Raw genomic sequence first — 16,570 nt, 5'->3', positions numbered from 1 at the left:
ATTATCCGCCTTTAATTACGTTTTCTTAGAAAAGCGGAAGCGACGATGAAGGATTCTTTGAAACTTTAGCAGTTTATTCCAATGTAAATGGGCGGGTTAATATTTGGATAAAAAAGGTTTTAAGATTGAAGACGATCGAAATTGTTCACACCTTACTTAGCAGCGGTAAGACATTTCAGTTACGAACAGTACGAACGTTAGCTGATAAGGAATGATATTGCAGGCAGAACTTAATTAAAAAATTTTCCGGGATAGAATGTCTAATGCTTCATAACCTGAATATATTCAGTTATAACGGCAATGAAGTCGCGAATCAATTGATTGAGGCCATAAACTTACTATGAAATTTGACAAGTGCATGCAAATTTGACTCGAAAATAAAAAATAATCCCGGGCTAGTAATCATATTGTCAAGAAAGTAGGAATCTCAAAGCGTTCCTTTGAGGCTTGCATATATTAAAAACTTAGAGTTTTCTCTCACGCAAGACATCGATTTATTGTGAATAAAGTCGCTATAGAATATGATCCATCCGTGTGTAGCAGTTCAAACGAAACTGCCAAAAGAGTAACACGAAGACTGGAGTGAACAGATTCAAACTCAACGCCCAGCATAGCAATACATTAATACATTAACGGTTTCTGAAATTAATTTCCGTCTGATATATATCCTATACTATATATTCTTAACTTTCATGGCTGTTTTCCTTAACTTTTGAAGTATCTTTCCTGGTTTCTCAGTTAACGTTTGATGTTGGTTTGCACTTCAAACCTTGCGTCATATCATGCTTGACGTTAGCCCGTGGGAGGTTGGAGGCAACCTGTGCGTCATTACTGCATTACTGTGCAGTTTCAAAGAATTTGTCGTCATGATAATTTGTTCCTACTCCGTCAAGTTTCCGAGAAAAACCGTAGGAATTTATTGTGAAACACGATCTCTCAGAGCCTTTTTGTCTCAGCAAATACTGCACTTGATAACTGAATATTTTACTTCAGTCATTATTTTCGAATCCTGTGTTACTAAAAAAGACGAAAAACTAAATTTACATCAAAGACAAGAAGTAATTGTCTAAAGATTAGACATTAAAATTCATCTTGAATCTCCAACCGTCCATAACAGCTCATTGTTTCGGGAGACATCATTATGCAAAGTCGCTGTAGTATCGGCTTTCTCGGAAAACAGAAAGCAACTCTGTAGAAACTCCTAGAATTTAGGAGCACCGGTCTCGAGCGTCTGTGAAAATCGTATCTCTTAATGATAGCAATTTAGAGTGCTTCCCTAAAGACGTGATCTGGTTTGCCCTGAACAACTGCAAAGCTGAAGTCATCCTTCTATTCCATCTTTGAGACGAATTGTCTTCGAATACTTCGGAAGCAAGATATTCTGACGAAAGGAAACTTGAAAATCGTTTCTGCGTTAATTGTTAATGCACTATGGATATTTTCTCCCCTCCGGGAGGTTTTTTTCAACTTTTTGTATTTCAATAAATGTCGTGTACATGAAAATTGAGTATTCAGGATGACTGCGGCCAAACAGCTTAAAGGTGTCATGAATAGGTATTGTAATCACCCCGAATAGATAGTGTCTAGTTTTTTCGGAGTAATGGTAGACTTAAGCGGGAATTTTCCCTCAATCATCAAGATTGATGCCAATTACAGGAGTAAAATCACTCAAACGAAACCAAAAATGCAAAACCATCGTGCAATACATGTTTTGTTTGCGTCATTTAATTTTGACAGCTATATCCAAACTTGATCGTGAGTACTTTGTTTGCCTAAGTTATTAAAGATCGATATGAGAATCTTACTATCTTCTTAACTTGAAACATTTCACGGAAACTTCTTGGATTCCTAGAATCCTTACGGTCAATAAATTCCGGAAAACATGAATATTCCCCTAGATTTCCCAAAATAATATGGCGTCATGTCATGGCTCACATCAACAATTTTTCCGTTTCTATGCAAGCGCCTAAATATGTCGTAAATGGATAATATCACATACCAGTGTACTCAGAAGTAATTCCCAGAAAGTACCGATACATATTATTTCGACATCCACTATTTTAGCTTTATTCGTTATTTAAGTTTCCGAGAAAATTCGCTCTGATTTTTTTGTCAACATTGCAAAAATCTGTCTTATCTTATTTACGTAATTGAAAAATTACAACCGTTAATTAAATATATGACTTTATCATTATAATGACGAATTCATCGAAAGAATAAGCAAGTGAAAAGGGAAAGTAACTAAATTGCCTACCAGCTAACATCAAACAAAACATAGGTCCTTAATCAGCAGTTATGTATGGTTTGACTCTAAGTTGACAGGACAGGCTCATGCAAATTTTACACTGTAGACACGTGCTATGATCTTTCTCGAAAACCGTGGAAATTATTCATCATCGTGTATTTCTCGATGATTTATTCCTCAATAGTCCAAAAATCTGTCTTATCTTTTTAACATAATTGAGAAATTACAACTGTTAATTAAAGATATGGCTTTATCATTAAAATGACCAATTTTAACGAAAGAATAAACAAGTGAAAAGGGACAGTAACTAAACTGCACCAGCTAACATCAAGCAAATCATAATTCCTTAATCAGCAAATATGCATGGATTGACAATCAAGTTGACAGGAAAGGCTCTTGCAAATTTAACACTGATCTTTCTCGGAAATAGGGGAAATTTATTCTTCATCGAGTATTTCCTAGAACTTGGTGGGAAATTTCCCTGTTGACTGGTTATAAAACTCGTGTCAATTGAAGATCGCAATTCGTGGTTATCTGAAGACAAGCTAACGTCCCTATCCTTCTCAAAAGGAATTTGTTTTTAAAGAGCTTTATTGCGATCGTGAGTTCAACAAACGCACGCACGCATCGGTGAGGTAAGCTTATTCCGTTCCATTTTTCAAACGAAATTTCCACAAATACTTTTCCACCAAGACTTTTTCATCTCTCGAGTTAAAACAGAAAAGATAATGGCTGGCGCAGCCTCTTCGCCTGTTTCTTCTGGATCTTCTGTGCTAAATGTATCAGAGGAGAAAACGAATGGCACGAAGCTATTACGGCTGCTGGTTGACAGAGGAAGACACGTCCTACGCAATTTATTGCACTCTGTCTACCCAATGGATAAATTACAAGTCGTATTAAACAATAATACGAAAAAGCTTCAACGGCTAAGGTCCGAAGATGTAATATTTGAAAACCAGTGGGAAATGTTATTTCCTGCCTCAGGCGATCCACCGGACTCGAATACGTTCGACATTACACTTTTACATCTATTGCTTCGTGAAATTTGTCATCTTACGGCGCCTTCGACGGGATGGCACAACATGCCTGCAGAAGATGATGATAGTCTCGAAGCAAACATAACTCGCATCAAATATTTCCGAAATGAGCTTTTTCACAGCTTCTCTACCGGAATTCCAAACGCTGAATTCGAGTACAAGTGGAAGGAGATTGCATCGTTGTTAGAGGCAATTGATATTTATGTTCTACGAAAGAGGCACGAAGAGGAAATGGAGGCGCTGAAGAATGATCCCACTGGTTACGATACAAAGCTACGTTTGGAGGAACTAGCAAAAGAATGGAACAAAATACAGGAAAAAGAAAGGATTCACTCGTCAAGTTTTAGCCCTCGCAGCTGTCTACCGGACAGAATACCTGAAAAACGTGTATTTGGCCGCAACCAAGAAATAGAGCGTGTCAAGAAAATGGCCGTGGGTGGAGACGTCGCTGTCGTCCTGGTTACTGGTGGACCTGGATTTGGAAAGACGACTGTGGCCGAAAGAGTGGCTCATGAATTAGCAAAATCAGAGAAGGAAGCAACTGTGTTGTTTTGTAGTTTACTAACGAAGAAAAATTTCAAAGAAGTGGCCGAAGAAATAATTAACTCGTGTGGTACAATCAGCAGGCAAGTACCAGAGAATCCGGGACAGTGGCTAAGAGACTGGAGCAAACGAGTTCGAAACCAGGTCACGTTTGTTCTTGACAATGCAGATAGCGTCCTCGAGTCGAGCGATCGAGAATCATTTATAAGCATCTTATCTGACGTAAGAAGGTTATCGAGGCAAAAGGTAACATTTGTCGTAACTGCAAGGAAAACATTTGAGAATCCTGACTTGCAGTCTTGCGAAGTCAGGTTGGGCCCTTTGTCCGCCGAACAGGCAAGAAATCTCCTTATTTCTAGGGTGCAAGTCTATGAAGATGCCCCGCAGAACCTTTGCAGGGCAGAATACATCGCCAGAAATCTATGTGGCTGCGTTCCTATGGCACTTTACATTGTTGGATCCTTGCTATCAGACTATTCTGAAGAAACACTCATAGAGAGCCTCGAAAAGGAACAATTAGCGGTTTTAGAGGACGACCAAGGATATGTTGAAAAGGCCGTAAAGACTTCCTTTGACCTTTTGACGAAACTCGAACAAGAAGCTTTCATTCTCCTATCTTTGTTCCAAGGTTCATTTGATCTAGATGCAGTCCAAGCTGTGACGCAGGCGGAATGTTCGATCTCGAGCTCCGGCGCTTTACCTATCACCATCCTGCGCTCCTTAAAAAACAGATCTCTTGTGGAGAAGCCCTATTCGCGCAGATATCAGATGCATCCGCTCATTCAGTCATACGCAAAGAAGATGGGTCGAGATAAGTATGACAAACTTTTGGCAATGGGCGAAAAACTGGCTTGTGTACACTTCATGTCGCGCCTCGCGAAGAATGCTAATATTTACTGGAGTAAGGACACATGCAAGGATTCCCTTGCATCATTTAAAGAAGACAAGTACAATTTCGAACATTTTCTTCAAATTTACGCTCGAGGTAGGGAAGAACAAGATACAAAGATCGTGAACGGCTGTGAACTCCTTTTGGACAGTTTCCCTCAGAAATGCATGTATTTGGAAAGATGTCTTCATCCAAGGTTCTACACTGAGCTCCTTGAAAGATTATTGAAAACTTTTGACTCTGGAATCCAACCAGTGTGTGTAGTAGATCTTTTGTGTCTTCTTGGTCATGAATACAGGAAAAAAGGAGAACAAGAGAAGTACAAAGAGGTCATGGATGAAGCGCAACAAATTCGTTTGGTGAGTGATGCTGCATTTGCGATGAAACCGTTATCAGAAGTCTATTTTCACAACAGCAATGCTCGCTTCCTTTCTGATAAAAAAGATGTTAGAGTGAACAGACAGACTGAAAAGGAGGCTGCACTGGCTGTGAAAATATCCAGTGAACTGCTTCATGATCACCCGGAAAGAGCAGCTACTCTCCTCCTTTCAGGAAATATTACAAAGCGCAGTAAGCAGTTCGATGCAGCCAAAGAAATGCTCGAGGAAGCGTCGGAACTCTTTCAAAAGAGCCTTGGGCAACATTTTATGACTGCTGAAACCCTGAAGGCCACTGGAGACCTTTACTTCTTTCTTGATGGAAAGTCCGAAGTCGACTTTGAAATCTGCCTTAAGTATTATAAAGCTGCTTTGGAAATGTTCGACGACCTAGGAGTGGGTGAAAGCAAAGAAAGCATCTTGACGATAAAGAATTTTGGAATGTGTCACATGAAAAGAGGGAACTTTGACGAGGCAATGAATCTACTCTCGAAAGCAGAGCAAATTGCCGAACGAGAATTAGAAGAGGATCACACCTGGAAAGTCTTTATAAAGACTTCACTGGCCCTCTTGCATGAGAAGATAAATGAAGTTGAGCGGGCGATAGACGTAATGCACGAGGGACTGGTGCTGGGCAAGAAATTGAATCTAACCATATACAGGATGGGAGAAAGATATTTGATTGGAGAATTTCTAGACCGGTATCCAGGGAAGTTCCCCGAGACTGAATTCCCAAGTAAGTAAATATTGTGTTTAATACAGTGCTCGATGTTCTTGTTAATTAGCTGTCCCATATGAAGCAGCATTTACAGCTTCTGCCTTACCATGGAAGGATAGTTTCAAAATTATCCCCACTGTTTGATATGAGGAGGGAAGGATCTTGGCCTTACACTCAATAAAATTGCAGAGGTAGCTTAAAAGCACTCATAATTGAATTGGGAACGTATTATAGTTTATATTTTAAAGCTTCCTCTCTGGGTAAGAACTTAAACATCCATAGTAAAAGCCACCTGATCTGAATATCAACATTCTTTATGAATTAACGTGAAAAGAAACTTCTTTTAATCGCGCGCTTCATTTTCCTAAAAAATCCCTCTTACCTCTTTACGAGATTGCAAGCTATCAATCAGAAATTATGATTAAGTTTAGAAGCTTCTGAAGAAACATTTAGGCATGTCGAGCCTTAAGTAAAGTATAAGTTAGAGAGAAGTGTTACCCTTGTTAAATTGCACTGTGATGATTCACGGCATAATTTATACTGTGCTGTTAATCTTTCAGGGAGTGTTGTCAGTCGAACAAGCCATCGAGTCCAACAACCCCACTGGAAGAGGAAAGCTGGCTTTGGAAGAGGATGGAATCATTGAGAAAACTAAGGAAAAGGGTTGTTACTGATGGAGAGAAATTTAAATGATAGCTATGAAAAACTCGAAAACTACCAAAGTGAATCTTAGAGATGCGCAAACTATGATGATAAGGAACCAATCTTTGAAACGACCGCTGCAAATCGACTTTAAAATAATAGTTTTATATTTTGCAAGGGAACATAACGATACAACAAGAGATAATAGGGATCTCTTAAATACAACCAATTCACTTCCGTGTAGTTTTTTTTTCTCAAATGTGAAAATATAACCAATTAAATCGTTCTGAAGCGAGAGGCAGATTACCGACGATTGGCAAATAACCAAATTCTGTCAGCGTGCCTCGCGCTAATTATTTTAACAAATAGATTCCATTGTGTACAAACCGAAAAGTGACAGAGCGTGTCGCCCATGTTTTTACCACATTTAGACATTAATTGTGGACTCTTACTTTACAGACTCACGACAGCATGATGAAAAAAGGTGTCAATATTTTTATTCACTCTATTCAGAATTATTTTTTCACTTTGTGGAGGGGTAGTTTTAAAAGTGATTTTAGGAAATGTAACTCTCTGATCAGTACATAGTGTAGACGTAGGCGAAAAAAAAAATGTCTTTGAGCACAATCAGTTACTCGCTATAGAAATTTGTTTCACTTCGTTCAAATGGAAATGTGGCGAAGATTATAAGCATCAACGTGTTATCACTTTCATGAGCAATCTGTCAAACTCACCAGGATGTTTAAATGTTTTTTAGGAAGGTATTAAGCGATTTTTACATTCTGTCCGCTTGATTATTTTAACAGTCTGGGTATGTCCTCCTCTTCTCGAAATTTTGCAAATTATTTTTTTTTCGTACCAAAATATACTGAAAAGAATGATATAGTCTTTCCCTTTTGCTTAGAGCTGTTAAATTTCGATTGATTTGCTGAAGATACATTTGAATAAAGTCTAATAATGAAAATGGATATCTTTACAAATCGCTGGTAGCGACGATAATTAAATTAGTGAATAAAGATTCTATCAACGAATACATTCTGTGTTTGATGAGTAGGCGTAGTTTAATGAAGGAATGGGATATTGGTGCAAACTGTTACCGTAAACGCCTAGGAATGTTAAAAAAATAATGAAATAATAAAGAACAGATTTGCAGAAATACTCCTGTAAGACTATAAAGCAAAACCAAAAACACCATATTTGTTGTAGACAAGTCCGAACTTTATCGTGGGAAAGTTGAAGACTGAAATGAAACCCTTAATGCTTCAATTTGTACGATGATTATTTTGATCGCGAGCCTTGGTTATTTTTTCTTATTCCAATGATAACCATGCATGAAATAGAAAGGGCACACATAATGCAGTGCCTTAAATTCAATGGGTGAATTTCTTGGAAACACGATATCCTGGATAACTCTGTGTAATCATTTGTTAAATTTAGAACCTTTTCGTGGAAATTGCTTGGCTTCCAAGAATCTTCAAGATCATTATATTCTAGACAACATGTATATCCGCTTTTAAAATCCAGAGTGAATTGGTTTCACATCATGGGTCACATCTAGCATCTTTTCAGTTCCGTAAAGACGGTTCTTGAAGTGTTTTTCAAATTTCATAAAAGCGTTTAAACTTTGACGAAGAAAAAAACCGTTCAGCTCGAGATTTTAGCTCTGAGCACATCTCTGGTAAAAACTCGGGATTCCGATCCAACTGTGACGTGGGACTTGCCCTCGCATGCTAAAATAAATGAATTATATCGCATATCAAGTGTACTTAGCAATGATTCCGAGAAAGAAGTCCATAATTTATCTATCTACATTTCCTCCAAGTTTCTTGGAAAATCCGGAATAATAAGAATAATAAAATCAGAATTTTAACCACAGACTTGAATTGTTTTGTTCTTGAAGCAGCAAATATTGCTTAAAGAAGAAAATGCAAGTCAATTGGAAGTCACTATATTCATCTTATTGGACTGCTGAACTTAACTACCTTGAGCAACTCGCGCCAACGGAACCATGACCAGAAGTCTGATCAAGCACTTTTAATTCATCCTCTGAGACTCTGTCACTCTTCTATCAATTCAGCCCTAAGTGCACGCTCCTACAATATCCTAACGGTAAGCATGTTCGGGCTTACGGGACAGCTGACTTGGAGGAATAAATATATTTTTGAATCTTTACTGAAACAATTTCACGAGACATTCGAAATAAACAACAAAGTACTTAAAAAAACCAATATTCGAGAACTCAGTGAAACCTAAATTAAACTTCCTCTCGAGGACTCTAAGCAAGGTTAAGGACAAACCCAAACACGACTAAAGATTACGATTATCGTGCGAGAATTAAGCCCTATTACAATGATCGAGGACAAATCAAAAGGTAAAAATGAATATGTGGTCTTACTGCACATGACAAACCAAGGTTCACAAGACTCGCACGAGGATTTCAAGATGATTTAAACAACTCCCAAACACTTAGTTAGAACATTTCTAATTTTAATAGTTCCCAAACACTTCTAATTTTAATAGTTTAATGGAAAGTGATCAGGTACAAACATACCACGCAAATTTTGCTTTACAACAGCGCATGACAGTTGAAGTTTTATGACATCACATTGTGCGTAAATGGAAATGAGCCTTCTTGGAAGTTACAGATTCAGTTATCATTGCATCTTTCCGAGAATTTTGAGCTTTTCCTTCGTATCGATTAATAATTGCGACTCCTGGTTGTCTGAATACAACATAGATCGATTAACCTTCTCAAATGGAAATTTCAATATAAAAAGGCTTCGATTGTGAGTCATGGCAGCCAGTACAACAGCCTCAACAACGTCTGCGAGCCTTTCTGGACCCTCAATAGAGGGTGTATCTGAAGAAAAGACGAATGGTACAAGGCTGGCAAGACTGTTTGTTGATGAAGGAACAAAAGTTCTGGGAAATTCTGAGAAGGTTAATCGATCTATGTTGTATTCAACAACGGTTTTTTTCTTCGTCAAAGTTTAAACGCTTTTATGAAATTTGAAAAACACTTCAAGAACCGTCTTTACGGAACTGAAAAGATGCTAGATGTGACCCATGATGTGAAACCAATTCACTCTGGATTTTAAAAGCGGATATACATGTTGTCTAGAATATAATGATCTTGAAGATTCTTGGAAGCCAAGCAATTTCCACGAAATGTTCTAAATTTAACAAATGATTACACAGAGTTATCCAGGATATCGTGTTTCCAAGAAATTCACCCATTGAATTTAAGGCACTGCATTATGTGTGCCCTTCCTATTTCATGCATGGTTATCATTGGAATAAGAAAAAATAACCAAGGCTCGCGATCAAAATAATCATCGTACAAATTGAAGCATTAAGGGTTTCATTTCAGTCTTCAACTTTCCCACGATAAAGTTCGGACTTGTCTACAATAAATATGGTGTTTTTGGTTTGCTTTATAGTCTTACAGAAGTATTTCTGCAAATCTGTTCTTTATTATTTCATTATTTTTTTAACATTCCTAGGCGTTTACGGTAACAGTTTGCACCAATATCCCATTCCTTCATTAAACTACGCCTACTCATCAAACACAGAATGTATTCGTTGATAGAATCTTTATTCACTAATTTACTTATCATCGCTACCAGCGATTTGTAAAGATATCCATTTTCATTATTAGACTTTATTCAAATGTATCTTCAGCAAATCAATCGAAATTTAACAGCTCAATAATAATCAAGCGGACAGAATGTAAAAATCGCTTAATACCTTCCTAAAAAACATTTAAACATCCTGGTGAGCTTGACAGATTGCTTGTGAAAGTGATAACACGTTGATGCTTATAATCTTCGCCACATTTCCATTTGAACGAAGTGAAACAAATTTCTATAGCGAGTAACTGATTGTGCTCAAAGACATTTTTTTTTTCGCCTACGTCTACACTATGTACTGATCAGAGAGTTACATTTCCTAAAATCACTTTTAAAACTACCCCTCCACAAAGTGAAAAAATAATTCTGAATAGAGTGAATAAAAATATTGACACCTTTTTTCATCATGCTGTCGTGAGTCTGTAAAGTAAGAGTCCACAATTAATGTCTAAATGTGGTAAAAACATGGGCGACACGCTCTGTCACTTTTCGGTTTGTACACAATGGAATCTATTTGTTAAAATAATTAGCGCGAGGCACGCTGACAGAATTTGGTTATTTGCTAATCGTCGGTAATCTGCCTCTCGCTTCAGAACGATTTAATTGGTTATATTTTCACATTTGAGAAAAAAAAACTACACGGAAGTGAATCGGTTGTATTTAAGAGATCCCTATTATCTCTTGTTGTATCGTTATGTTCCCTTGTAAGATATAAAACTATTATTTTAAAGTCGATTTGCAGCGGTCGTTTCAAAGATTGGTTCCTTATCATCATAGTTTGCGCATCTCTAAGATTCACTTTGGTAGTTTCCGAGTTTTTCATAGCTATCATTTAAATTTCTCTCCATCAGTAACAACCCTTTTCCTTAGTTTTCTCAATGATTCCATCCTCTTCCAAAGCCAGCTTTCCTCTTCCAGTGGGGCTGTTGGACTCGATGGCTTGTTCGACTGACAACACTCCCTGAAAGATTAACAGCACAGTATAAATTATGCCGTGAATCATCACAGTGCAATTTAACAAGGGTAACACTTCTCTCTAACTTATACTTTACTTAAAGCTGTCTTCAGAAGCTTCTAAACTTAATCATAACTTCTGATTGATAGCTTGCAATCTCGTAAAGAGGTAAGAGGGATTTTTTAGGAAAATGAAGCGCGCGATTAAAAGAAGTTTCTTTTCACGTTAATTCATAAAGAATGTTGATATTCAGATCAGGTGGCTTTTACTATGGATGTTTAAGTTCTTACCCAGAGAGGAAGCTTTAAAATATAAACTATAATACGTTCCCAATTCAATTATGAGTATTTTTAAGCTACCTCTGCAATTTTATTGAGTGTAAGGCCAAGATCCTTCCCCCCTCATATCAAACAGTGGGGATAATTTTGAAACTATCCTTCCATGGTAAGGCAGAAGCTGTAAATGCTGCTTCATATGGGACAGCTAACTAACAAGTACATCGAGCACTGTATTAAACACAATATTTACTTACTTGGGAATTCAGTCTCGGGGAACTTCCCTGGATACCGGTCTAGAAATTCTCCAATCAAATATCTTTCTCCCATCCTGTATATGGTTTGATTCAATTTCTTGCCCAGCACCAGTCCCTCGTGCATTACGTCTATCGCCCGCTCAACTTCATTCATCTTCTCATGCAAGAGGGCCAGTGAAGTCTTTATAAAGACTTTCCAGGTGTGATCCTCATCTAATTCTCGTTCGGCAATTTGCTCTGCTTTCGAGAGTAGATTCATTGCCTCGTCAAAGTTCCCACTTTTCATGTGACACATTCCAAAATTCTTTATCGTCAAGATGCTTTCTTTGCTTTCACCCACTCCTAGGTCGTCGAACATTTCCAAAGCAGCTTTATAATACTTGAGGCAGATTTCAAAGTCGACTTCGGACTTTCCATCAAGAAAGAAGTAAAGGTCTCCAGTGGCCTTCAGGGTTTCAGCAGTCATAAAATGTTGCCCAAGGCTCTTTTGAAAGAGTTCCGACGCTTCTTTGAGCATTTCTTTGGCTGCATCGAACTGCTTACTGCGCTTTGTAATATTTCCTGAAAGGAGGAGAGTAGCTGCTCTTTCCGGGTGATCATGAAGCAGTTCACTGGATATTTTCACAGCTAGTGCAGCCTCCTTTTCAGTCTGTCTGTTCACTCTAACATCTTTTTTATCAGAAAGGAAGCGAGCATTGCTGTTGTGAAAATAGACTTCTGATAACGGTTTCATCGCAAATGCAGCATCACTCACCAAACGAATTTGTTGCGCTTCATCCATGACCTCTTTGTACTTCTCTTGTTCTCCTTTTTTCCTGTATTCATGACCAAGAAGACACAAAAGATCTACTACACACACTGGTTGGATTCCAGAGTCAAAAGTTTTCAATAATCTTTCAAGGAGCTCAGTGTAGAACCTTGGATGAAGACATCTTTCCAAATACATGCATTTCTGAGGGAAACTGTCCAAAAGGAGTTCACAGCCGTTCACGATCTTTGTATCTTGTTCTTCCCTACCTCGAGCGTAAATTTGAAGAAAATGTTCGAAATTGTACTTGTCTTCTTTAAATGATGCAAGGGAATCCTTGCACGTGTCCTTACTCCAGTAAATATTAGCATTCTTCGCGAGGCGCGACATGAAGTGTACACAAGCCAGTTTTTCGCCCATTGCCAAAAGTTTGTCATACTTATCTCGACCCATCTTCTTTGCGTATGACTGAATGAGCGGATGCATCTGATATCTGCGCGAATAGGGCTTCTCCACAAGAGATCTGTTTTTTAAGGAGCGCAGGATGGTGATAGGTAAAGCGCCGGAGCTCGAGATCGAACATTCCGCCTGCGTCACAGCTTGGACTGCATCTAGATCAAATGAACCTTGGAACAAAGATAGGAGAATGAAAGCTTCTTGTTCGAGTTTCGTCAAAAGGTCAAAGGAAGTCTTTACGGCCTTTTCAACATATCCTTGGTCGTCCTCTAAAACCGCTAATTGTTCCTTTTCGAGGCTCTCTATGAGTGTTTCTTCAGAATAGTCTGATAGCAAGGATCCAACAATGTAAAGTGCCATAGGAACGCAGCCACATAGATTTCTGGCGATGTATTCTGCCCTGCAAAGGTTCTGCGGGGCATCTTCATAGACTTGCACCCTAGAAATAAGGAGATTTCTTGCCTGTTCGGCGGACAAAGGGCCCAACCTGACTTCGCAAGACTGCAAGTCAGGATTCTCAAATGTTTTCCTTGCAGTTACGACAAATGTTACCTTTTGCCTCGATAACCTTCTTACGTCAGATAAGATGCTTATAAATGATTCTCGATCGCTCGACTCGAGGACGCTATCTGCATTGTCAAGAACAAACGTGACCTGGTTTCGAACTCGTTTGCTCCAGTCTCTTAGCCACTGTCCCGGATTCTCTGGTACTTGCCTGCTGATTGTACCACACGAGTTAATTATTTCTTCGGCCACTTCTTTGAAATTTTTCTTCGTTAGTAAACTACAAAACAACACAGTTGCTTCCTTCTCTGATTTTGCTAATTCATGAGCCACTCTTTCGGCCACAGTCGTCTTTCCAAATCCAGGTCCACCAGTAACCAGGACGACAGCGACGTCTCCACCCACGGCCATTTTCTTGACACGCTCTATTTCTTGGTTGCGGCCAAATACACGTTTTTCAGGTATTCTGTCCGGTAGACAGCTGCGAGGGCTAAAACTTGACGAGTGAATCCTTTCTTGTTCCTGTATTTTGTTCCATTCTTTTGCTAGTTCCTCCAAACGTAGCTTTGTATCGTAACCAGTGGGATCATTCTTCAGCGCCTCCATTTCCTCTTCGTGCCTCTTTCGTAGAACATAAATATCAATTGCCTCTAACAACGATGCAATCTCCTTCCACTTGTACTCGAATTCAGCGTTTGGAATTCCGGTAGAGAAGCTGTGAAAAAGCTCATTTCGGAAATATTTGATGCGAGTTATGTTTGCTTCGAGACTATCATCATCTTCTGCAGGCATGTTGTGCCATCCCGTCGAAGGCGCCGTAAGATGGCAAATTTCACGAAGCAATAGATGTAAAAGTGTAATGTCGAACGTTTTCGAGTCCGGTGGATCGCCTGAGGCAGGAAATAACATTTCCCACTGGTTTTCAAATATTACATCTTCGGACCTTAGCCGTTGAAGCTTTTTCTTATTATTGTTTAATACGACTTGTAATTTATCCATTGGGTAGACAGAGTGCAATAAATTGCGTAGGACGTGTCTTCCTCTGTCAACCAGCAGCCGTAATAGCTTCGTGCCATTCGTTTTCTCCTCTGATACATTTAGCACAGAAGATCCAGAAGAAACAGTAGAAGAGGCTGCGCCAGCCATTATATTTTCTGTTTTAACTCGAGAGATGGAAAAGTCTTGGTGGAAAAGTATTTGTGGAAATTTCGTTTGAAAAATGGAACGGAATAAGCTTACCTCACCGATGCGTGCGTGCGTTTGTTGAACTCACGATCGCAATAAAGCTCTTTAAAAACAAATTCCTTTTGAGAAGGATAGGGACGTTAGCTTGTCTTCAGATAACCACGAATTGCGATCTTCAATTGACACGAGTTTTATAACCAGTCAACAGGGAAATTTCCCACCAAGTTCTAGGAAATACTCGATGAAGAATAAATTTCCCCTATTTCCGAGAAAGATCAGTGTTAAATTTGCAAGAGCCTTTCCTGTCAACTTGATTGTCAATCCATGCATATTTGATGATTAAGGAATTATGATTTGCTTGATGTTAGCTGGTGCAGTTTAGTTACTGTCCCTTTTCACTTGTTTATTCTTTCGTTAAAATTGGTCATTTTAATGATAAAGCCATATCTTTAATTAACAGTTGTAATTTCTCAATTATGTTAAAAAGATAAGACAGATTTTTGTACTATTGAGGAATAAATCATCGAGAAATACACGATGATGAATAATTTTCCACGGTTTTCGAGAAAGATCATAGCACGTGTCTACAGTGTAAAATTTGCATGAGCCTGTCCTGTCAACTTAGAGTCAAACCATACATAACTGCTGATTAAGGACCTATGTTTTGTTTGATGTTAGCAGGTAGGCAATTCAGTTACTGTCCCTTTTCACTTGCTTATTCTTTCGATGAATTCGTCATTATAATGATAAAGTCATATATTTAATTAACGGTTGTAATTTTTCAATTACGTAAATAAGATAAGACAGATTTTTGCAATGTTGACAAAAAAATCAGAGCGGATTTTCTCGGAAACTTGAATGACGAAATAAAGCTAAAATAGTGGATGTCGAAATAATATGTATCGGTACTTTCTGGGAATGACTTCTGAGTACACTGGTATGTGATATTATCCCTTTATGACATATTTAGCTCCACGTCACAATTTGGTCGGAATCTCGTGCTAGAAGAGGCGCTTGCATAGAAACGGAAAAATTGTTGATGTGAGCCATGACATGACGCCATATTATTTTGGGAAATCTAGGGGAATATTCATGTTTTCCGGAATTTATTGACCGTAAGGATTCTAGGAATCCAAGAAGGTTCCGTGAAATGTTTCAAGTTAAGAAGATAGTAAGATTCTCATATCGATCTTAAATAACTTAGGCAAATAAACTACTCATGATCAAGTTTGGATATAGCTGTCAAAATTAAATGACGCAAACAAAACATGTATTGCACGATGGTTTTGTATTTTTGGTTTCGTTTGAGTGATTTTACTCCTGTAATTGGCATCAATCTTGATGATTGAGGGAAAATCCCGCTTAAGTCTACCATTACTCCGAAAAAACTAGACACTGTCTATTAGTGGTGATTACAATACCTATTCATGACACCTTTAAGCTGGTTGGCCGCAGTCATCCTGAATACTCAATTTTCATGTACACGACATTTATTGAAATACAAAAAGTTTAAAAAAACCTCCCAGAGGGGAGAAAATATCCATAGTGCATTAACAATTAACGCAGAAACGATTTTCAAGTTTCCTTTCGTCAGAATATCTTGCTTCCGAAGTATTCGAAGACAATTCGTCTCAAAGATGGAATAGAAGGATGACTTCAGCTTTGCAGTTGTTCTGGGCAAACCAGATCACGTCTTTAGGGAAGCACTCTAAATTGCTATCTTTTTCACAGACGCTCGAGACCGGTGCTCCTAAATTCTAGGAGTTTCTACAGAGTTGCTTTCTGTCTTCCGAGAAAGCCAATACTACAGCGACTTTGCATAATGATGTCTCCCGAAACAATGAGCTGTTATGGACGGTTGGAGATTTAAGATGAATTTTAATGTCTAATCTTTAGACAATTACTTCTTGTCTTTGATGTAAATTTAGTTGTTCGTCTTTTTTAGTAACACAGGATTCGAAAATAATGACTGAAGTAAAATATTCAGTTATCAAGTGCAGTATTTGCCGAGACAAAAAAGGCTCTGAGAGATCGTGTTTCACAATAAATTCCTGCGTTTTTTCTCGGAAACTTGATGGAGTAGGAAAAAATTATTATGACGACAAATTCT

General features: G+C 38.3%; 2 protein-coding genes across 2 annotated transcripts; one reads left to right on the top strand and one right to left on the bottom strand.

The window, feature by feature from the left end:
• The first annotated feature begins 2,786 nt into the window (after positions 1-2,786).
• LOC131776292 (uncharacterized) lies at positions 2,787-7,482 on the top strand. The gene is made up of 2 exons (XM_066162745.1): positions 2,787-5,827; positions 6,370-7,482. The coding sequence occupies exons 1-2, from the start codon at positions 2,974-2,976 to the stop codon at positions 6,453-6,455; spliced, it is 2,940 nt and encodes a 979-aa protein (XP_066018842.1). The 5' UTR covers positions 2,787-2,973; the 3' UTR covers positions 6,456-7,482.
• Positions 7,483-10,029: 2,547 nt separating this feature from the next.
• Positions 10,030-14,608, bottom strand: LOC136279193 (uncharacterized). Its single transcript, XM_066162753.1, has 2 exons — positions 11,568-14,608; positions 10,030-11,041 (listed from the first exon to the last, which is right to left on the bottom strand). Exons 1-2 carry the CDS (start codon positions 14,419-14,421, stop codon positions 10,956-10,958), a joined length of 2,940 nt encoding a protein of 979 aa, XP_066018850.1. The 5' UTR covers positions 14,422-14,608; the 3' UTR covers positions 10,030-10,955.
• Between the last annotated feature and the right edge of the window lie 1,962 nt (positions 14,609-16,570).

The sequence above is a fragment of the Pocillopora verrucosa genome, chromosome 2 (genome assembly GCF_036669915.1).
Source record: "Pocillopora verrucosa isolate sample1 chromosome 2, ASM3666991v2, whole genome shotgun sequence".
Classification (NCBI taxonomy): domain Eukaryota; kingdom Metazoa; phylum Cnidaria; class Anthozoa; order Scleractinia; family Pocilloporidae; genus Pocillopora; species Pocillopora verrucosa.
This window is presented reverse-complemented; position numbering and strand designations above follow the sequence as displayed.